At 43.4% G+C, this 23,987-nt stretch overlaps 1 protein-coding gene across 9 annotated transcripts in view; it reads right to left on the reverse strand.

Moving 5' to 3' along the window:
* ZBTB40 (zinc finger and BTB domain containing 40) overlaps nt 1–23,987 on the reverse strand; it is a 78,332-nt gene that overhangs the window by 21,760 nt on the left and 32,585 nt on the right. For 8 of the 9 annotated variants that reach the window (XM_005203212.5, XM_005203210.5, XM_059875365.1 and 5 more), the window contains 5 exons: nt 14,944–15,704; nt 14,361–14,494; nt 5,278–5,467; nt 4,521–4,678; nt 329–521 (listed from right to left, as the gene is read on the reverse strand). In XM_005203212.5, the coding sequence (XP_005203269.1) occupies nt 329–521; nt 4,521–4,678; nt 5,278–5,467; nt 14,361–14,494; nt 14,944–15,631 (1,363 nt within the window). In that variant the 5' untranslated portion in view covers nt 15,632–15,704. Of the gene's footprint in view, nt 1–328; nt 522–4,520; nt 4,679–5,277; nt 5,468–14,360; nt 14,495–14,943; nt 15,705–23,987 lie in introns of those variants that run through there. The other variant, NM_001206061.1, reaches the window with a different exon arrangement.

The following is a 23,987-nucleotide window of genomic DNA, read 5'->3' on the forward strand; positions in this document are numbered from 1 at the left end:
GCGTGAGGGCGTCAGGAAGTGAGCTCCTGCTGCTCATGTTTGTGAGCCCCTCTGCTCCACAGGCGTCCAGCCCCAGGAAAGCTGTACTTTCGTAAACCCTGAACCAGGGGCACATCACAGGGGAGTTTAATGGAGGAGAAATTCTCCGATTTCCAATCCTAACTCCAGAAACGCTGAGAATCACTGATGGGAGACAGCAAGTTTCTCTTTCACAATGGCCTTTCCTAACACTGTCTTATCTCCCCAGTGAGAAGCCAGATGGGGAGTTTTTAGTTATCACTTTCTGTAACAGTGATCCCAGTCCAGAGAGTCAATAATTAACTTATACCTGTGGTGCTCGGCAAAGTGGCTAATTTCTGCAAATTCTCCAGCAGAAGGCCCAAGTCTGGGAACGTCATCTTCACAGCCTGCAGCAGTTTTACCAGACTCTCAGCACTCAGGGTCTTCTCTTCAGACATCCTGTGCAACAACTTTTCTATCGTCTCCTTGGGCGTGCTGCCCTCACAGCAATTCAGAATCACCTGCAGTGGCGAGCAATCAACCCGACACCAGTTACTGGCAATTCTGAGAGTATCTGACACACCACTGGAAAGCCCAGCAAGACTGCATTACCAACTGCCCCGTCTCCAAGTCTTCTCTGCTCATCTCTAGAGCTAGCTGTCACAGTCTCTTCCTTATTCTGTTTCAATAAAATCCAAAGCATTCTCCAAACAAACAGTTCTATGAAAATCTTTCTCTTTCAACTTCAGGTCTGTGCATATTCTTTACCTCACTGCATTTTGCGAAAATATTCTTACGCTAGGCCTATGTGACAGAGCGAGCAGTTTACATCAAAGCTTTAGATTGAGTCTGTTCAGACACTAAGATTGAGAAATCGACCAGCAATTAATAAATACGGTTACAGTGTTTTCCCATTTTATCCAAAAAGTGGCCAGAAGTTGCGAGTTCAGGGCAACGCTATTATTTTCCTTCCTTTATTGATACAGCAATTTGAATATCCAGATACTCCGTTTGTCTGTGGTCTCCAAAACAACCAGATTCAAAGTGCACTTTCAGATTATTTTCCCTGTGCGTTCCTCATTACCCCTCTCCTCCCCAGTGGCCACAGATACCAGTTCCAGCTATCAGCCCACAGTTCTACCCACTGGTTCTTCCCTGGCATGCTAGAGGGTTCTCTGAGTCAACAGGGCACAGGACTCCAAAGGTTGAAAAGTCAAATCCCTGACAGTTAGTTACTTTATAGCTATTTTCCTATTATAGTAGAACTAATTCTTCATGGGCTGCAACTCACTCTATATAACTTGGTTCTTGTGGATAACTCTGGGGATTATTTCAGTACATGTAGTCTATAGGTTCACAGTAACTGAATCCTGAGGCTTCCCTTGGGAAAAAGCCAGCTCTCAGGGGAAAGAGTTAGGCAGATCAGTCATTGTTGCATGTCAGAGGATGCCACTCTCAAATTACTCCCATTTAAAAAATAATAAAATCAGGTATAAAACCAAATTGGTTTTATATATGTAAAAGGAGTATTATATCTATTAAAGGCATGTATATATATTAATAAATTAAGTTGTCATATTTCTTGTCCATACAGAACACAGTCATTCTCTTTCCTTAAAGTATGTATATTTCCTTAAAATATGCATGTCTCATACATATCAGATTTCTATCAACTAAATGAGACATAATTTAAAATAAGGACTTATACCTAAAAGCTATTCTGATTTCCACGTTACCTCTCAGATCCTAAGCGATAACCTGATCCAAAATGAAGCAGGTGGATACTGTTAAGAGTGAGAAGGAACTGCTAAGCCAGACAGGCCTAGTTTGAAACCAAGTTCTAAAATGTATGGCCTCTGTGACCTTGGGCAAGTTATTTAAGTCTTTAAACCTTAATCTCCTCATCTGCAAAGGAAAATAACAATACCAACTCTTGCACAGTTGTTATGCGGATTCTCTAAAATGAAGTTCCCATTTGTAGAGCTAAGCCTAACTCCTAGGACAAGTGATTGCTAGTAAATGACACTGGTTACCAATATTAATAGGAACCAAGATGCACAGGGGTTAAGACATGTGCTTTGTTCACTTATTCATTAAAAGATCTTTTTTTTTAAAAATGTGGACCATTTTTAAAGTCTTTATTGAATTTGCTACAATCTTGTTTCTGTTTTATGCTTTGGTTTCTTGGCCACGGGGCATGTAGGATCTTAGCTCCCCAAGCAGGTATCGAACCAGCACCCCTTCACTGGAAGGTGAAATGCTAACCCCTGGACCACCAGGGAAGTCCCAGATGTGCTGTGTTCAGAAGTCTGGGTTCCAGTGCTGGCCCAGGCAACCGTGCCTTTGGGTGCACTGCTCACACTTCTAAAGCTTCTGTTTCTCCATCTTTAAATTAGGGTAATAGAGGAAATGGCAACCCACTCCAGTTCTCTCGCCTGGAAAATCCTACGGGTGGAGGAGCCTGGTAGGCTATAGTCCATGGGGTCGCAAAGAGTCGGACACAACTGAGCAACTTCACTTTCACTTTTTTCCCCCCATAAAGTTACTACAAGGGTAGAATTTAGTAAGGCTTAAAAGGTCCTCAGCACACTGCTTGGCACACAGAAAGCAATAAATAAGTGGCAGCTATAGTAATTACTATTTCTGTATCTGTTTCCAATCCTGAAGTAAAGAAATGCCTATTTACCACTTCTTACAGCACCCAAGGTATGTTTACAGACTGTGGTACTTGTGATTAGCATCATGCCAGAGGAGAGAAAGTTCCAAAGGCCCGAGACGGCACGCTCCAGATGGTATGAAAACACTGTGCCTATGCGCTCGACATCCCTCTCTGCACTCCTGCCTTATTATGCTCCTCCAATTTTCGTGAGAAAGAGTAGCTTAATGAAGCTCTGGTGGAACCCCAGTCCTAAGAAGTGCTTTTGTGATTTACAACTAATTTAAGTTCTTCTGCTTCAGCCCTTTCTGTCAAGCAAACCGAAAGTGACAGAGGAAAATGACGGTGGGGTCTGCCGGGCTGCGGGGAACGAGGCTGAGTCTGGGCTCTTCCTATAAGGGCTATTTCACCAAGATAATGAAGCAGTTCAGAGGACACATTCAATCTAGCTAATAAGGAAAAGGTCTGAATGAGTAACTGAATGAAATCACTAAACAAGGACGGGGTACCTCTAGAGCTAGAAGCAGCTCACTTAAACTGAATGCCTAAAATTACACTTAATCTCAAGTCTAAGGAGAAAATAGGGGTTTAATCTTATCCTGTGAGTATATCATCTTTCTCAAGAAGTTCAAAGGAGTTAAATTTTTAAAAATATAATTTTAAAAATACAATTTTGAGATGAAAAGTTTTCCCATTTTATATGAAAAAAATGGCAACGCAATATCATCAAGAATAAGAAAATCTAGGATCCATTCCCTCACTGTGAGTCCAATACTCAGCCATCACACCCATGGTTCGTAAACATTTTCTCTCCTGAACAGTTAAACCACTTCCCACAGTTTGATGGCACGAAAGTTCTATCTCCCTATTTCTTCCTTCCCAATATCAAAATATTTTTAGCACAAAGTTGAAATCCATAACACCAACAAATACAGTTATCTAGTTGGCTTGAGAAGTCATGCTAGCAGTTTTATGAGGACTTTAGCAGCTGGCTGGAGGGAGAGTAAATTGGTACAACCTTCCTGAAGGGCAATTTGGCAATATATATCAAACACTTGGAAAACTTGACACTCTCTCTTCCAAATTCTCACTTCTTAGAAATTCCTCTGAGAAAATAACCTGAGATGTATGCAAAGATCTATGTGCAAAATGATCCCTGCAGCATCATTTATGATAGCAAAATACTGGAATAAGCAAAAAATAAGAAAAGAATGCCCAACAGGAAAGCATTAAAGAATCATGGTACAGCCATTAGAACAGAATACAGCTACCATAATCCATACTGCAGGTATGGAAATACATGCACAATATATCCAATTAAAAAATAAACTCACAAAACTATGTGATACTCCCGTCCCAGGGTGATTTAGACGAGGAAAGTGGGAGCACAGGCTCCAAAATGTTAGCAGTGACGATCTCTGAGTGCCGAGATGCTGGGAGGTTTAGGTTTTTTCCTCTCTGCTTACTTTCCCAATTGTGACTTCTTTACTTTAGTACTTACTTACTTTAGGAAGTGACTACTTACTTTAGTGACTTCATCACTAAAGATGAACAGTGTTATCATTTCTGTAAAAAGTGTCATAATAATTAGAAATGCGCCTAAACACACACACATCTAACTTTTTTGGGGGCAAGAGTTACAGAGTCAGAATCTTACAGAGTCAGAGCAGGGAGAGCCATCCGTCCGTGCATCTAAGGATGCAGGGGATACAGGAGGCATGAAGTAAGAACCCGAGCTTCAAGGCGCTTTCCGTGTAGCATGTGAAGAAATACTGCAAGGGGAAAGGTGCTCTGTGCCACAAGAGAGGCTTAAAAATAAGTGTCACATGAGTTCAGGAGGGAGCAAGAGACACTGGACAGTTACCCTTTTCTCAGAGCCAGGCAGGAATTCCTCCTCCACTGTTTCCAGGAACTCCAAAATGGGTCTCAGCTGTGTTACACACCGGATCAGGTCCTCTTTGTGTTCCAGTAACAGAACAGACAAGGTCTTTCCCTCCTCTGTGCTCCCTGGGGGAGAAAGAGCTGGAGACAGACAAGAGAAGCTAGTCAATTTGAAGAAAATGACAGTGTGGTTTGTCAAGAGAGATCTAACAGAATAGTAAAGTGATTCTCAGCCTATTCTGAGCACCCGAACGCAGAATCTCTTTTTGGAGAGGAAAATACTTTATCATTCCGTTTAAACTCTTCTATGAAAGGGAAAGTGCTTCATTTATCTGTCGAAACACAAAGCAGTCGAGCCAGCAGAGGTTAGCGTCTGCGTGGCAAGGCCACCGCTTTGTGCCCAAACGAGAAAAAGCTCAGCCCTTACGTGCTGTCAGCAACCAGTCCACCCTGGGCACGCCAAACACTGATCTGGACGTGTGGCTTCTGAAGGGCAGGAGAACACGGATGATATTCTGCAACTTCAAGGTGTCAGATTTAGCTAACTAGGGGGCAGAAATGAAGACTCAAATTCAGTTTGTATATGTTAACACGCAGCCTCTGGAACTATAGGTAGAAATTTATGTGCAAATCACTTAATAATAACTAAACCACTGAAAAAAATGGGATCACTCGAGCAAGCTTTGTAGCATCTTCCCAGAACAAAACGCAGTCACTCAGGTGGATGGGGTTTCTCCTACCTTTTGGCTGCACTGCTTCTACAGCCTCCAGCTTTCTGTCTGACAGTGCTGTCTTGACTGCAGGATTGGAATCCTGGTACAGCCGCAACAGGGACACAACGGTCTGAACACCCAGGCTCTCACTTCTTACTTTATCCAGGATTCTCTGAAATGCTGATTGTCCTTCACCCTCAAGGCATCCCATTATGGTCTGCGGAACACAAGTGCCCAGAAAGAGACGAGTCAGGGATCCCATGCTCCCTGGATTGGACAAGCAGGCCCTCAACAGTATGGTCCCTGCTGACATGACCTTTCTATGACACTTGATGGTATTATCGCTTCTGCAACACAATTCTCTGACTTCCTGACACGGAAGTGTTTTGGTAAGAACTTGCCTTTCTGAACTGAAGTGAAGTCTCTCAGTTGTGTCCGACTCTTTGCGACCCCGTGGACTGTAGCCTACCAGGTTCCTCTGTCCATGGGGTTTTCCAGGCAAGAATACTGAAGTGGGTTGCCATATCCTTCTCCAGAGGATCTTCCCAACCCAGGGATCGAACCCGGGTCTCCCTCATTGCAGGCAGACGCTTTACCGCCTGGGCCACCAGGGAAGTCCAAAGTCCAGTGCCTTTCTGGCCACTCTTTCTCTGCCTTCCTCGATGGCTCTTCTTTCAAATCGGTAACCAAAAGCAGTCCCTGAGACTGGTCTCAACTCTGTTTTTTCTCCCTTATACACTCTCCTTTTGAAAAGCTCTCACACACGTCGCTTTATGAAGACAGCCCTGAAAACCAGCATGCTCATCCTGAACTCTGTTTCAATCAAGAGTCACAGTGTCTGTGGGATGTACCTGATCCTCCAGGGGTCTCAGCACCACATGCCTAACACCCAACTCACCTCCATGACTGTTTAAACCTAGAGCACTAAAATGCCAACAACTCCAGGGGGAAGATAAACAATGTTAGCATTCAACTGAGTGTCTCATGCAGATGGGAGGAAGGCCAACTGGAAGGCAGAATTAATATTTCTATCTCAGCAGTAATGAAAAATCTGGTAATCAAAACTTAACTTCATGTGGATAGCATTATATATAATCTTTATATTCCTACTTGGCAAAACTACAACCTACCTCTGATGCTTTTTAGTATTGATACTACAAAAGAAAATAGTTTTCTAAGGAGAGTCTTTAGAGAACAAAAATCTAAGGTTTTCTAGACACACACACACTCACAGCAATATACACAACACAAAAGGATCTCATGAATATGTACACTTGCAAAGTTCACCCAGTTATTACATATTCTGACAGTAATTACATGTTTAAAATTATTGTTTAGAGAGACTTGATCTCCTTGCCTCCCAAATAAACAGGATTATAAATGAGTCAGACTCTGTGTTTCTTGAGTTTGCTCGAGCTTGTTTCCTGATCAGAAAGGACTGTATAAAGCTAACTTAAAAAAAAAAAAAAAAAAGGTTCCTATGTTTTTCGGCCATCTCCAAAAGTAAACAGAGATAAAATACATAATCCACACTAAGCTTTTACTGGAATAAGTAACTTTCATGAACAAAAGATAAATCGTTTTGTCTCTATTTTAAAAATAATAAATAAGATAAAGATATCAGTTGAACGCCTAATTCTCTTTGGTCTCATTTATTCGGGCTTTCTGGCTTTCAGCAGTTGGCCTATAGTCTCCTTAGAATGCCTCTTCTTTGACAGCAGTAGGGACCTGCGGCAGGCAGCCTGTGAAACAGCTCCTAGCATGCCCGCCTCCAGGTTTTCACGCCCTTGGGCTGAGCCTCGTGACTCGCTTCTAAGAAAAAGAATAGGGGACAGGTAGCGGGCCGGCAAGTGTGAGGCTGAGTCACCGTGGCTGCCATCTCACCCCTGTGTGGACTCTCTCAGCGTCTTTGCTCTAGAGGATGCAAGCTGCCATGCTAGGAGGGGCCCAAGAGAGAGGCCCTCGTGGCAAGGAAGTCAGTCCCTGGCCAACAAACAGATGAGTGAGCTTAGGAAGAGACGTCCCCAGCTGAGCCTTGGCGTGTCTGCAGCCCAGGCTCACACCCTGAGTGCAGCTCCGTGAGGGACACTGAGCCAGGGACTCAGCTGAACTGTGCCTGGATTTCTGACCCCCAAAAACCGTGAGAGCATAGATGCCTGTTCTTTAAAGCTGCTAAAATTTAAGAGAAATCCGTTCAACGTAGGACCATGGGAATAGGTATCTCCTAAAGACCCATGATTGCTCATACCCTTAGTTTTAAACTTGCTTCTTCCTCTTTATTTTCCATTTCCTCCCTCCCTCCCTCCCTCCGACCGTCTTGTGCACTTAGTAGATAACAGTCTACAGCTATCTCATTGTATCCTAGGCCACTTTTCGTTCACCGAAGCTCTCCGGATATCCCAGGTCCGCCACTCTCAGTATCCAATTTGTCTGCATTATCATTTGAGCCGGTGGGGAGGGGAGCTTTCATCAACGGTGGGATCTGATGTGCTGCTCATTATCCTCACCGCCGTCTCCTCCTCTGCCGAACTGCTCAGCAGTGAAATTAAAACATTTGTTAACTTCATTGCTCAGCAGTGACACCAGGGTGGCCATCTGGGAAGAGAAGCGGGGCTGGGCTGATGAAAGGGCCAGGAGTGAGCAATCAGCTGCCGGGACGGCCCTGCGCCCTGCTCTTTCTTCCAGAACCTACTGCGGATCTGCATCAGAGCCAGCGCAGTTAACTGTTAGCTCCATCAGCGCCCTAGGCTGCCTGGGGCTCCACAGCGGAGTAAGCCCTTTTCTGGAAATAGGGAATCTGCCTAAACAGAAGGGTGTCACATATTGCAACAGGCTGGAACTCACTGATTGCTATCACGGAACAGAACTTTAGGGAAATGAACCAAAACAGACTTTTATTCTTCAACCAGACATTTAGAACCCCTTTGATTCTTAGAGTTAAAAGTACTTCAATAAATTCGTACCAATTCATGGTCACACAAATACTCAAAGTACTTTTATCCATGAGTGAAATATGGGTCAATATATTTCAAGACGGAACAGTTTTCTTTCCCTCTGTTGTCTGTGAAAAAAATGACTCCATCTTTCCTTTACACTCAGATCTTTTAATGGCATTTACTTATTTTCCCAACTGCCCGCCTACGGCCTTTGGACTTGTCTGGGTCACACCACGCTCTTGTTTGCTCATACCTTCCCTGAACGCTGAGGGCCAGACAAGGGTGACAACGAGACGGACCACGACAGCTCAGCGCCACCCCAGACGCTGTGCATACGTGCCGTCTACTTCACCCCCCACGCCAGACCCTGCAGGCGCTACCACGACCACCTAAAGGAGAGTCAGAGAGGCACAGTAACTGGCCCAAGGTTGCATGGCTGGTGAGCAGAATACCAGGATGAAACGCCGGCTCCTGGCGCCTCTTTTGCGAGGTTCATCTTCCAGACTTTGAGTGTAACCAAATCCATTTCACTGGATTTTACTGGACTTCTTAGAATCAACATCAGATGGAACACTGGTTAGCCTCCAGACAATCTATACCATTCCTCCTGGTCTCAATGATTAGTGCGGAGACCAGTATACAATAGGTGCTTAATAAATGTTTGTTCAACTGAATGAAATTCCCTTCCCATAAGACCACCAGCCCTTTGAGCTATAGCTGCATATCTTAGACTTGATAATTAGAAGAGACTTGAAAAACCAACTTGTTTATCTCTCATAGATCTGTAAAGTGAATCCTACCCCTTCACTTCTCAAGAAAGTTACCCTACTTTGTCAGTGAGCACAGCCCACAAAACACAGACCTGCACTTCTTAACAAACCCTTGAGGTCATGACACAGTTGAAAACATCAGGTTCACATAAGAGCCTTCAATGTTATTTGCCTTTGAAACAAAGGTGAAGGAAAAAAGGATGCTACCAGGCCTTTGGTTTGGGAAGTCTTTCTAGAACTTTAGGTGAAAAGTAGATCAAACAGCAAGGAAATCAATAGTGGAAAGAGATATCTCCTTATTCTAGTCAGACTCACTTTGCTATATACACAATGATTTAAAAAGCAGGGCCATGGCTAGGAATAAATTAAAAGTTTTAGCATAAAAGCTGAAAAAAAGTATAAGTTTCTGGTGGTTCCAGGTGGTAAAGAATCTGCCTGCCTTGCAGGAGACGGAGGTTTGATCCCTTGTTTGGGAAGATCCCCTGGAGAAGGAAATAGCTACCACTCCAGTATTCTTGCCTGGGAAATCCCATAGACAGAGGAGCCTGGGGGGCTACAGTCCCTGAGGTCGCAAAGCGTCAGACACAACTGAGCAACTAACACTTTCACACTTTTCTTTTACTCAGCTCAGCCAGAAAGCCCTTTAGGTCAGTACCTGCTTTTTCTAATGGGTCAGAGATACTACACTGAGATGAAGACAAGCGGAAGACACTGTTCCATCCCAACACCCCAGAGATTTCTCCGTAATCAGTTTTGGCTTTGGTTTCACACAATTCAAGCCGCCCAGCCTCTTCTCATGTTGCTGCAATCGCTGCTCAGGCATTGGCTTTGCCACCTTTCATCACTCATCTCAGGAAATAAAACAGTCAGGACACTGGCTCATGTGTCCTCCTTAACTCAATCCAGGCCAACTGCCTATCTCATATCCGTTTTTTAGGGGAAAAAAAAAGGAACCGACTAGTCCATCTCAATCAGAATATCACTATAAGCCTTAAGAGGCCTCAAAATTACACATCTAAGTGTAAATTATTTTTAACATTGAGCTATCTCTTTTTATATAATTTTATTAATTTATTTTTGGCTGTGTTGGCTCTTTGTTGCTGAGTGGGCTTTTCTCTAGTTGTGACGAGCAGGGGCCACTCTCCAGCTGTGGTGTGTGGGCTTTTCATTACAGTGACTTCTCTTGTGGAACATGGGCTCTAGGGTGCACAGGCTTCAGGAGTTGCAACTCCTGGGCTCTGGAGCACACACTACCGAGTGTGCGGCGTACAGGGTTACACGCTCTGCAGCATGTGGGATCTTCCCGGACCAAGGATCGAACCTGTGTCCCCCGAACTGGCAGGCGGATTCTTTACCACTGAGCCACCAGGGAAGCCCAAGCTAATTTTTTTTTTTTTTTTAATGTGATGATGATTAACCAAAGTCAACCACCACTACTACCAAAAACAGTCAAAGCTATCTGGGAGCTAGAAATGTATAAATAAAACAACACCACCAAACAAACTCCCCAAACAACCTTTAAAACTGTAGCTGAAATGTAGAGTGCCTATGTGCCAGGGTTTCTTTGCTGTCAAGACATTCTATAAGGATAGGGATCCAGCCTTATTTATGTTTTTTTTTTTTTTTTTCCCCTAGCAACCAGCTCAATGCCTGGCACATACCAGTTGCTCAGTAAATATTTGCTGAATCAAGAGGAAAGCAAAGAATAACACTTGGGAAAATGGGCATTCAGCAACTCCTCAAAACACTGAGAGCTGTCAGCATAGATGCTGTGACATCTGCCATCACACATTAAGAATTTTGTAGGCCGTTAACTTCTCCAGCAATGCTTCTCAAAATGTAGTCTAGAGGTACCAAAAAAGCCATCCACGGGGAACTCGTTCAAGATGGAGATTCCCAAGCTCTACCAGAATGTAAGATTCAGACTCCGGAAATGTGGTCTGGAGGCGTACATTTTAACAAGATCATTTTTATATACACTGAATTGTTACTCTAGAGACTGATGGCTTCGTGTGAGACACTACACTGGCAGTTCAGAAAACTACTTTCAAGGGTAATGGCACCCATTTGAAAGCATGACTTGCAAATTAAGCTTAAACATCAACAGTAAACCATCTCGTGTCAAAGGAAGTGACCACAGTACTAGGATATTATAAGGCATTAAGTGAAAAAGGAGTTTCAAGGCTGACTGAGTCCAAAAACACCGAGTTAATGTATCAGCAAACAGCAGCAGTCATCCCCTGTTGGGCTCCTTCTATGTGCCTGGCATCTTAGTATGAGTTTTACATAAATCTTAATTAATTCACAATGACCCTATGATGTAGGTGATAACTCTCCCAAATTTTACAAATTAGGAAATTAAGACTTATAGAAATTAAGCCGATGAAGGTCACAAGGCTAGTAAATGGGGGGGGGTGTGTGCGCATGCTCAGTCACTCAGTCCTGTCTAATTCTTTGCGGCCCCACGGACTATAGTCCACCAGGCTCCTCTGCCCACGGAAATTTCCAGCCAAGAATACTGGAGTGGGGTCCCATTTTCTACTCCAGAGCTAGTAAATAGTAGAGCTGGATAAATAAATGGTATATACATACAATGGAACGCCGCTCAGCAATAAAAAGGAGTGAATATGCAACAATCTGGGTGAACCTCAAAATAGTTATGCTGAATGCAAGAAGCCAAACCAAAAGGAACACAGACTGTAGGACTCCATTTATGTAATACTCGAGAAGATGCACATTCATCAAGACAGAAAGCAGACCAGCGTCACCTGGGGAAGGGCGAGTGGAAAGGGGGAGGATGGATGGATTGCCAAGGGATGTGAAAATATTTTTAGGGGGGGATGGACATGGTCACTATCTTGACTGTGATGATGATTTCAGGTTTTGAAACTTAGCAAACTGCAACCTTTAAATATGTGCAGTTTGCTATATGTCAATCATACCTCAAGCTGTCTAAAATAAAGTGAGAGCGTGAGGGAAAGTGAGAGAAAGAAGTATACAGGGCCTATGCACAAGGCAGGGACTCCTAACTCTCTCCTGCTTGCTCGCTCTACATATACACACATATTTTTTTGGCCCTGCCAAACAGTTTGCCAGATCTTAGCTCCCCAACCAAGGACTGAACCTGGGACCCCTGCAGTGGAAGCGGCAAGTCCACCAAGGAATTCCTCCTCCAACTCTATGTTTAATTTAATCTTATGTTCTTACAGTATTCTTGCCTTTTTCTTTCTGTAGCTGAACAATTTATTATAGAATAAAACAGAATCAGTGTTAAATGTAGCCACCAAGTATTTTGTAGAGCTCTTACTCTGACCTCTAAAACCGAGGAAGAAATAACATAATCCTATAAAGATCACCCACGGAGAATCAGTGTTGTTGCAAAGTACTATTACTGTTGTTGCCATCAAAGGATTAGGGCAAGGAGAAGGGGGGAAATGCTAAATGAATCCTTATACAGCAAATATTTTTTGAGCACCTGTTATGTGCCAGACACTTTTAGGTACCAGTGTTAAGAGAAGAAAACGCGTCAGACACAGTGTGGGTGAGTACACACGTGACACTGGTAATCCGAGGACTGCCGGTCTAAGGAGTGACGATGCCCCTCTGCAGCCCAAGTTAAGTGGGCAGGAAGTCGTAAGAGAGAAAACGAAGAGGGGTGTCTGTAAGCTATCGAGGTAACAACCTAGTGACAGACATGATGGACTGGACCGTTAAGAGAACATCCAAGTGCAAAAATATAAAACCATCATGTCCTTCTGCATAATCAGCGCCAAGAGTGCCAGGATTTACAGTCTGAAACCTCCCCTAAGAGAGCCATCAGGGTCCACGCCGTCTTGTAAACAGTTTCTCTCTCAAGAAAACAACTTACAGCAATTGTCAGTAAACTATGGTTGCGGTAAACACTTGACCTTGAATTTATTTTTTCAAAAAAGTAACTTGTTGTGGGGCAGAGCGAGAGAGGCTCAAGATGAAGGGGATACACACATACATACACACTTACGGCCGATTTGGGTTCTTCAGTAGAAATCAACACAACACTGTAAAGCAACTATCCTCCAATTAAAAATTAAACAATAAAATAAAAAGTAACTTGCTATGAATTAGGGAACTATTTAAATAGTAGAAGGCATGCATTGCTCGGATTAATAGTAACTGGTGATTTAGTTGCTAAGTCATGTTCGACTCTTGCGACCTCATGGACGGTAGCCCACCAAGTTCCTCTGTCCATGGGATTTTCCAGGCAAGAATACTGGGGTGGGTTGCCATTTCCTTCTCCAGGGGATCTTCCCGATCCAGGGATCGAAGCGGGGTCTCCTGCACTGCAGGCGGATTCTTTACCAACTCAGTCACCAGTAGTAACTAACAGCCATTAAACTGCCTACAGCACCAGAGGCCTCCCCACCGGACCTGCCAGTCAGATGAGCAAGCCTACAGGGCAGCGCCCGCTCACTCTGCCAGCAGCCCTCAGAATAAGAGGCGAGGCCACGAGAAAGGGGAAGCGAGGGAGTCCTAGAGTGGCCGTGTGGTCAGCCCTGCACCGTCAGGCGTGAGGAGCTGGGTAGTGAGGGAGCCCACTGGTGGGGACGCATGTCATTGAGATGACAGAAAAACAGAAAACATCAACCAAGTAACAGAGATGATAAGCATTTGCCAGTTTTCTGTAGACAACACTGAACAGTTATACACCCTGACATACACGTATCATTTCTACCCCGTTGGGAGGCAATAACTCAGTGCAAGAGAAGAGCTCTAACATCAGAACGCTCAGGTTTGACTTCTTGCTCAGAGTTTAGTTTCATGACCTCCGCAACCTTGGCCAAGCTATATCACTTCTTTGAGATACTTCTTCTCATCCGTAAAACAGGGATATAAAATAATAAAATAGTATCCACTTCAATGATTTTTGTGAGGATTAAATGAGATAACTAACATATGTACCAAGCATAGCACAGGTAAAGTATTTAATACAAGTTCCCCATTATTGTCTGAAAATAGCAACTGTATTCCTAAAAACTGGATGCAATTTACTATGTAAGTTTATATTAAATCCTTTTTGTATCATGTTTTCAGTATTTATGGTTATTTTGTTTTTTGTTTCTATTATTTGATCTATGATTTGGGGTTATCTGTGACTGCCTTCTGCCTCATTTTATTCCTGATTAATCAGGAGGAAATGGTAACCTCAGTTAAGTATCCTGGTTCAAAACTGGGGATTCACCTAGTGATCAAAACGTGTTTTTGCTTTGAAAATACCTTGCCTAGCACTTTTGCAAGATTGTCCTTTTAGGGGGTAAATGTCCCCCCACCCAAAAAAAGCTTAAGGTTTGAAAAAAATTGAGACCCTGATACCTGATCTATCCTGAGAATATGAAACCAGCAAACAAATAAAACTCATGGTACCTACCTGCTTCTGCACATCTTTAATTTCTGAACACTCTTCCAGTCTTTTTAAAACATCCTGGGTAATCAAGAGTGCGTCTGAAAAGATTTTTTCATTTTCTAGAAGAAAATTCAGCTGGTAATGTTTCCCCTCATACTCTGAATGTAAAACAAAACAAAATTTAAAAAATCAGTGGCTGATTACTTGAAATGATTTTTACAAGTGTAAGCTGAGAACTTTTAGGTCATGCACTGCATTTATAAATGGTGTCTAACATATCAATTATGAGCAGCAGAAACACCATGTCTCACAGCTTCCTCCTCTGTGTCATCTTCATCCTAGTTAAGATAACGGGTAAAAATAAAACCAGTACACGGTTATTCCAATACAATACTGCTTTCTGCTTTGTGGTTCACCTTCAGGCTTCCAACGCTTAAAACCACAGACGTGCTTAAAAGACGAATGCCCTAGTACGGTTATTGGATCTTGGTTTCCAATCTAACAGTGGTCTTTGACAAGTTTATCAATGAAACAAAAAAACTCATAAAGGTCACTGAGTCCAGTAATAGAAGGACAGGTTACAAAACAACGATTAAGTGAGTATTACCTTGTTCTGTGCTTGCTTCCTTGGCCTCCCTAAAGGTTTGTACAACAGGGGCGGAGGGACAAACTTCAGCTGAATGAGACCCCGGGGTGTCTGTGTGCCCCTGAATCTCCTGGGCAGCAGGAGGATCCACTCTCATCTCTTGCACTGCCGTATGGACCCCGTGCTTCACCTCCACTTTCACGGGGCCCCCTGGAGGAGTGGAGACCTCCGGGGAAGTGTGATGCTCTCCAGCACCCTCAGAGGAAAGGATTTCCGTTTCAGGCTTCTCCGACTCCTTCCTGGACGGCTCTGATGGTGTGGAGACGTCCCTCACCACCTGACCCTGGACAGAGCAGTTTACGAGGCTGGCCAGAAGGTTTTTACAACTAACGGCCACGTCGAACATCTGTAGGCTGTCGGCTAAGGAGATGATTTTGGAGAAGTTGTGCTTGCCCACAGGCAGTTTGCCTGTGTACATCATTTCCAACAAGAGGGCAAACTCCTCGGGGCTCACGACGGATGCGTCGATGGAGATGGTGTCTGTGTTGTCCAGCAGGGTTTTGAACAGGAGGCTGGCAGCAGCCAGGACCAGCTTGTGGGCCCTGAAGTAAATGGTCCCGATGGAGATGGTGCAGTCACAGAACTGCTGCTCCTTGCACAGCGTGTAGAGCTGCTGCAGCAGCTGCCGGCTGTAGTTGGGGAGCTCCATCACTTCAGCTCTGTCCGAGGACTCCCCTTCCTCTCTTCTTCCAGAAACGCTTGGTGAGGGTCAGCACACGATCCTAGAGGAACCCCCAGAAATGCCACGTTAACGCTTCACAAGCACACAGGGAAATGCCCTGAATGAAATATTAAAATGCACATGCAATTCACTGGTTCATTCAGCAAATGCTGCTGAATAGCAAGGGGTGGGTGCACTGAATTAATCATGAAGATAACTGGCATGGGTCTGACTGCATGAAAGGGAGTCTGCTTGTGTGCCATCTGGACGATCTCATTTGATCCTTACGAGATACTCTAACCTTCCCATTTCACAGATGAGACTGAAGCTCAAAGAGACTGAGAGAACCAGCCTAAGGAAAAATAGCCATTAAATGGCATGCCCATGTCTCACTATTTCAAAGCTGTAAGTAACAACACTGCTAAATGTGTCTGCTCCCGAGTTCTCAGCCAACTGAAGGAGACAAACACATATGAACAGGTCTACAATACAACCCTGACCTGCCTGGAGCACTGGACACAGGTCACCATTCCCCGCCCTCCAAGATGCATTTCTCGCTTGCGCCTGCACTCTCTGGTTCCTCTGCAGGGTCCTCTGCACCACTTTGGCCTCCAAAGTTTTCTTTGCTCCAGGACTGTCATCTCACATCTTATCTTCTCTCTCATCTGATTCCACACCTTTGAAACATCTAATGCTCAGAGCTTTCAGATTTATATCTTTTGCTCAGACCCTTCCTCTGAACTCCAGACGCACACTTGGAACTACCTACTGAACACCTCCAACTGGAGGCCCAATCAGCTTCTTAAACTTAAATCCGAACTCCCCTGCCACCTTCCCCCCACTTCACAGCAACTCTGTCCCTTCTTGTTGCTCAGATACAAAACCTGGAAATCATTCTGGACTCCTGCTTTTCTCATGTCCCTTATCCAAGGCTTTATAAATCCTGTTGGCTCTATCTTCAAAATACATCCCAACTCTAATCACTAATCACCACTTCCCCTGGCTCTACTTCGGTCAGCCCACGCCACCATCACCTTTTATCCGGGTTACTGCAACGACATCCTAACTGGTCTCCATGCCTCCGCCCCTTCTGAGCCCTACCTCTCTCTACCCTACTCTCTCTGTCTTCAACCCAGGAGTCAGCATCATCTTTTAGCACAAAGACAGGTACCGTCCCTTTGTACAAAAGAATCCGTGGTTCCTGATCTCAGAGTAAAAGCCAAATGCCAGAATTTGACCCTGGCTGTCATTAGCTCTAGAACTCATCTTCCCCCTGTTCCCCCTCACCCATGTGCTGAAAGCCCCAGGCCTTATGGGCTGCTCATGGAACACATGAAGCACACTTGTGCACAGGTTTCTTCACATGTGTGTGTGGCTCACTCCCGCCCCCATCAGGGCTCTGCTCAAAGCCACATGATCAACGAGGCCTTCCCTGACCATGTTCTTTAAACAGTAGCCTCCTCTCCAACCTCAGAACATTCCGTCCCTCTTATTCTATTTTTCATCATAGCTACTGACACGTTTTTATTACTTACTTATTATGTACCTCCCTTCACTAGGACATAAACTCCGTTAGAAGACGAGCTTTGTTCCCCTCATTGTCTGCTGTATCCCAGTGCTTAAAATTCTGCCCAACACGAACACTGCTGGTTAGTTGGTGGAATGAATAAATGAATGGGAGGAAATGTAATGATAGAGATTTGTACCTGGAAGCCCAGCTTGGGGAACAGGGATATCCAAAAGTCAGAGTGAGGTTTCTGCAGAGGAGCTAACAGCTAACCTGCCTTAAGAAATGAGTAGGCACTGATGAGGGGAAAAAGGCATTCCAAGCAGGGAAGCCCGCGGGAAACGCACAGATAAGAACACGTCACACGGTGGCAGGAAGGAGTTTAGGAGGGGGGAGCACAGGAGATCAGTGATAGTGGGACATAAAGAAGGGGACAGGGAGCGCCCGGACACGAATCTGGAGAGGCAGGCCAAGGCTCCGCCCGCAGAGAGGCACACAGACCACGCTCAGGGGCTTGGATTTAGCCTAACGGCAGTGGAATCAATGACAGCTTTGAGGGACTTTAACTAGGACAGTCGCATGTCAGATATGCATTTGGGAATGTACCATCCAAGCGACACTTGTGCAGAATATGAAGGGGATAATGCTAGAGTCGGGCTCTATTACTGCAGAAGTTCAGGGGTAAGTCATTGAGGGCTTTGACCAGGAGAAGTGGTAACAGAAGGGAGAGAGAGAGGTAGCAAAAAATAATTTAGAAAGTGTAACGTCATGACTTAGTATCTGAAGAGATGTGAGGGAAGTCAGAGACAATTCCCAGGTTCCTGGTTTGGTGAGTGAGTTATCCGAAATGATCCAGATAACACGAAAGAGTTTAGGGAACGAGACATCTACTTCTGTTTTGGGTCTGAGGATGTTATGATGATAGCAAAACTATATAATCTCACTTGTATAAATTTTTTAAAAGCTACAAAAAGGATGGAAAGACATTTATCAAAATAACAACGGTTGCCTTTGTTAGAAGGATTATGACTACTTTATCACTCTACAACTATTTCCATATTTTCCCACATTTAAAATTGACAAATAGAAATGAAAATATTTCCAACTTCTGGTTTGCAGGTTTCTCGTCTGGCATGTAAGGAGATTAAAAGTCACCATTCTACCCTGACAACAAGTGAAAAGGTAAATGGAAAAATCAACAACGCTTCTGAGCTCTGTCAGAGAAGTGAAGTCACGGGGCAAAAGCACTGCCCCCAAAATTGGAGAGACAGGCAGAGACTCACAGCTTCTCAGAGAGAAAGCCACCAACACAAGTCCATGGGAAACAGCACCAGAACAGGAAAATTGAGCTTAAGTTGACAAACTGCTAGAGGCTCAGGGTGGACAAGCCTGAGAGTTAAAAACCCCAGAGGGGTGGAGTCATAATTTTGTGAGTGTTAACTCCAAGAGTTCTACTGAGTTCTAATAGCATATCCTGGAGAAAAATTCCCTTCTGTTCTGGCAGGAGGAAGGAGAAAGTAACCATTCTAAAATATGACAAAGCATTCTGTTCTTCTCAACAAGGTGTAGAATCAGAAAATATTTCACCAGAGTCTAACCTAATTGGAGGAGGGGAAATACCCAATTTCAACTTCAGCCCACTCCAGTCATCCTGAACCACTCAAAGGTGTGGCAGGGGCGGGTAAAAGCGCTGGGGAGGCTCACAGGCCGGGGGCGCAGGCGCCAAAAGACGGAGACCGACTGTCTGTAAAACACACTTCCTCCTCCTCACGCCTCACCACCTCAATGCTCTAAATACACCAATTAAAAACAGACTGTCAGAGTGGACCAAAAGACAAGACCCATCTCACGTTGTCTACAAGAAACCCACTTAAAGATGCACATAGATTACAGTCAAAGCTTTCTACCCAAGAATGGTCACAAGGCAGGGATGTCTCATTTCACCATCGCTTTTCAATATCATTCTGGAGAGAGTAAAGGTATACATACAGGAAGGAAGGCACAAAACAGCCTGTTCACAGATGATACGACTGTCTGATTAGAGGATATATAGAAAATCTGAAGGAACTGACAAAAAATACTAATAATAGCAAGACTGCAGGATACAAGATAAATATAAAAGTTAATTGCTTTCCTCATCAGCAATGAATAAGTGGAATTGGAAGCTAAAACATTCCCATTTCAGTTGCACCCCCAAAAAGCAAAATTTAAAAAGTGAAATACTTAAGAATAAGTCTAACAAAATATATATAACATGTATATGAGAAAAACTACAAAACTCTGAGGAAAGATATCAGAGAAAAACTGAGTAAATGGAGAGATATTCCATGTTCACAGACAGGAAGACTCAGTGTCAAGATTTCAGTGCTTCTTAACTTGATCTATAAATTCAAAACAATCCTAATCAAAATCTCATCAAGTTATCTTGTGGATACTGACAAACGGATTCTAAAGTTTATATGGAGAGGCAAAAGATCGAGAATAGCCAGCTCAACGTCAGGGTAGAAGGACAAAGTAGGAGGACTAACACCCCTCAGTACCAACTTCAATCCTCAGCCACAGCAACCTAAACGGTGTGTGACCAGCGCAAGAACAAAGAGACCCACGAAAGTACAGCCAGCTGCTCTGTGACAATGGAGCAAAGACAGTGTGATGGAAAACACACAGCGTTTGCAACAAATGTGGCGGGAACAACTGGACATCCATATGTGAAAAAAAAAAAGAAGAAGAATCTATTAAATAGACACAGACCTCATAGCCTTCACAAATTTAACTCAAAATGGATCACAGACTTAAAAGCAAAAACACGATACTATAAAACCCCCAGAAACTAGCACAGCAGAAAACCTAGACGAACTCAAGTATGGCAATGACTTTTTAGATATACCTCCTAAGCCATGATCCCTGAAAGAAATAACAGATAGGATGGATTTCATTAAACTTAAAGCACTTCTGCTCTGTGAATGATTATGTTAAGAGAAAGAGAAGACAAGCCACAGAGCAACAGTCTAGGAAAAAATATCTGCAAAAGACACATCTGTTAAAAGGCTGTTATCCAAAACATACAAAGGATTCTTAAAACTCAACAATAACAAAACCCAACCTGATTAAAAAATAGATCAAAGACCTTAACAGACATCCCACCAAGAAAGAGCTACAGATAGCAACTAAGACTATAAAAAGGTGTCTAACTTCATATGTTATAAGGGAATTGCAAAGAAAACCTATTAGAAACACCAAAACCCAGATCACTGACAACACCAAATGCAGGTGAGGATGGACGGCAACAGGAAGCGCTATTCACTGCTGGCAAGAATACAAAACGGTACAGCACTTTGTAAAACGCTTTAGGAGTTTCTTATAAAATTAAACATACTCTTATCATACGATCCTACAGTTGTGCTCCTTGGTATTTAACAAACTGAAAACTTACGTCCACACAAACACCTGCGTGCAGATGTTTACGGCAGCTTTATTCGTAATTGCCAAAACTTGGAAGCAATCAAAACATCTTTTATCAGGTAAATGGATAAACGGTGGTACATCGCAACAATGGAATATGATTCCATGCAAAGAGAAATGAGCTATCAAGCAATGGAAAGACGTGGAGGAAACTTAAAATGCATAAGTGAAAGAATCCAACAGAAAAAGGCTACTATATGTATACAACCATACGATACTCTGGAAAACGTAAAATGATGGAGATCGCAGAAGATCAGTGGTTGCCAGTGGTTAGGAGCAGGGAGGGATAAACGGGGGAAGTACGGAGGGTCTTTAGGGCAGAGAAACTATCCTCTATGGAACTGTGGTGACTTCAAGTATCAGACACATGCCAAAATCCATAGAATGCATGAAACCAAAACTGTACCCTAATGCACAGGAGACAGGGATCAAGACCATCCCCATGGAAAAGAAATGCAAAAAACCAAAATGGCTGTCTGGTGAGGCCTTACAAATAGCTGTCAAAAGAAGAGAAGCACGTGTACCCCAATGTTCATAACAGCACTGTTTATAATAGTCAGGACATGGAAGCAATCTAGATGTCCATCAGCAGATGAATGGATAAGAAAGCTATGGTACATATACACAATGGAGTATTACTCAGCCATTAAAAAGAAAACATTTGAATCAGTTCTAATGAGGTGGATGAAACTGGAGCCTATTATACAGAGTGAAGTAAGCCAGAAGGAAAAACACCAATACAGTATAATAATGCATATATATGGAATTTAGAAAGATGGTAACAATAACCCTGTGTACAAGACAGCAAAAGAGACACTGATGTATAGAACAGTCTTATGGACTCTATGGGAGAGGGAGAGGGTGGGAAGATTTGGGAGAATGGCATTGAAACATGTAAAATATCATGTATGAAATGAGATGCCAGTCCAGGTTCGATGCACGATACTGGATGCTTGGGGCTGGTGCACTGGGACGACCCAGAGGGATGGTATGGGGAGGGAGGAGGGAGGAGGGTTCAGGATGGGGAACACATGTATACCTGTGGCGGATTCATTTTGATAATTGGCAAAACTAATACAATTATGTAAAGTTTAAAAATAAAATAAAATTAAAAAAAAAAAAAACAGAAGAGAAGCAAAAAGCAAAGGAGGAAAGATAAGCATCTGAATGCAGACTTCCAAAGAATAGCAAGGAGAGATAAGAAACCCTTCCTCAGCGATCAATGCAAAGAAATAGAGGAAAACAATAGAATGAGAAAGACTAGAGATCTCTTCAAGAAAATTAGAGATACCAAGGAACATTTCATGCAAAGATGGGCTCGATAAAGGACAGAAATGGTATGGACCTAACAGAAGCAGAAGATATTAAGAAGAGGTGGCAAGAATACACAGAAGAACTGTACAAAAAGATCTTCATGACCAAGATAATCACCATGGTGTGATCACTCACCTAGAGCCAGACATCCTGGAATGTGAAGTCAAGTGGGCCTTAGAAAGCATCACTACGAACAAAGCTAGTGGGGGTGATGGAATTCCAGCTGAGCTATTTCAAATCCTGAAAGATGATGCTGTGAAAGTGCTGCACTCAATATGCCAGCAAATTTGGAAAACTCAGCAGTGGCCACAGGACTGGAAAAGGTCAGTTTTCATTCCAATCCCAAACAAAGGCAATGCCAAAGAATGCTCAAACTACCACACAATTGCACTCATCTAACACACTAGTAAAGTAATGCTCAAAATTCTCCAAGCCAGGCTTCAGCAATACGTGAACCATGAACTTCCAGATGTTCAAACTGGTTTTAGAAAAGGCAGAGTAACCAGAGATCAAATTGCCAACATCTGCTGGATCATGGAAAAAGCAAGAGAGTTCCAAAAAAACACCTATTTCTGCTTTATTGACTATGCCAAAGCCTTTGACTGTGTGGATCACAATCAACTGTGGAAAATTCTGAAAGAGACGGGAATACCAGACAACCTGACCTGCCTCTTGAAAAACCTATATGCAGGTCTGGAAGCAACAGTTAGAACTGGATATGGAACAACAGACTGGTTCCAAATAGGAAAAGGAGTACGTCAAGGCTGTATATTGTCACCCTGCTTATTTAACTTATATGCAGAGGACATCATAATAAACGCTGGGCTGGAAGAAGCACAAGCTGGAATCAAGATTGCCGGGAGAAATATCAATAACCTCAGCTATGCAGATGACACCACTGTTATGGCAGAAAGTGAAGAGGAACTAAAAAGCCTCTTGATGAAAGTGAAAGAGGAGAGTGAAAAAGTTGGCTTAAAGCTCAACATTCAGAAAACGAAAATCATGGCATCTGGTCCCATCACTTCATGGCAAGTAGATGCGGAAACAGTGGAAACAGTGTCAGACTTTATTTTGGGGGGCTCCAAAATCACTGCAGATGGTGACTGCAGCCATGAAATTAAAAGACGCTTACTCCTTGGAAGGAAAGTTATGACCAACCCAGAAAGCATATTCAAAAGCAGAGACATTACTTTGCCAACAAAGGTCCGTCTAGTCAAGGCTATGGTTTTTCCAGTGGTCATGTATGGATGTGAGAGTTGGACTATGAAGAAAGCGGAGCGCTGAAGAATTGATGCTTTTGAACTGTGGTGTTGGAGAAGACTCTTGAGAGTCCCTTGGACTGCAAGGAGATCCAGCCAGTCCATTCTAAAGGAGATCAGTCCTGGGTGTTCTTTGGAAGGAATGATGCTGAGGCTGAAACTCCAGTACTCTGGCCACCTCATGCGAAGAGTTGACTCATTGGAAAAGACCCTGATGCTGGGAGGGATTGGGGGCAGGAGGAGAAGGGGACAACAGAGGATGAGATGGCTGGATGGCATCACCGACTCGATGGATGTGAGCTTAAGTGAACTCTGGGAGTTGGTGATGGACAAGGAGGCCTGGCGTGCTGCGATTCATGGGGTTGTAAAGAGTCGGACACGACTGAGCAACTGAACTGAATGCAAACTAAGGACTTCTGGTAATAATCATGCATCCATGTAGGTTCACTGATTGTAACAAATGCATCACCCTGTTTCAGGATAGTGGGAGAAGTTGTGTGGGGACAGGGTTATTTGGGAACTCTCTGTACTTTACTCTCAATTTTGCTGTGAACCAAGAACTGCTCTAAAAAATAAAGCTCTTTTATTTAAAAAATAATTTCCAGTTAGGAATGTAAATTTTTCAGTATTAATCACCCCAAACTTTATGTTGTATCTAACACTGTAGAACATTCATGAATTCATATAATTTTTTTAAAAAGTTTATTCAAAGAGCATCTTGAGAACATCTAGCCATACTGCTTGTGTACAGCGTGTCTGAACATCTGTATTATAGGAACACATACTTTGTAAAGACAGATAA

Source organism: Bos taurus, chromosome 2 (genome assembly GCF_002263795.3).
Source record: "Bos taurus isolate L1 Dominette 01449 registration number 42190680 breed Hereford chromosome 2, ARS-UCD2.0, whole genome shotgun sequence".
Taxonomy (NCBI): domain Eukaryota; kingdom Metazoa; phylum Chordata; class Mammalia; order Artiodactyla; family Bovidae; genus Bos; species Bos taurus.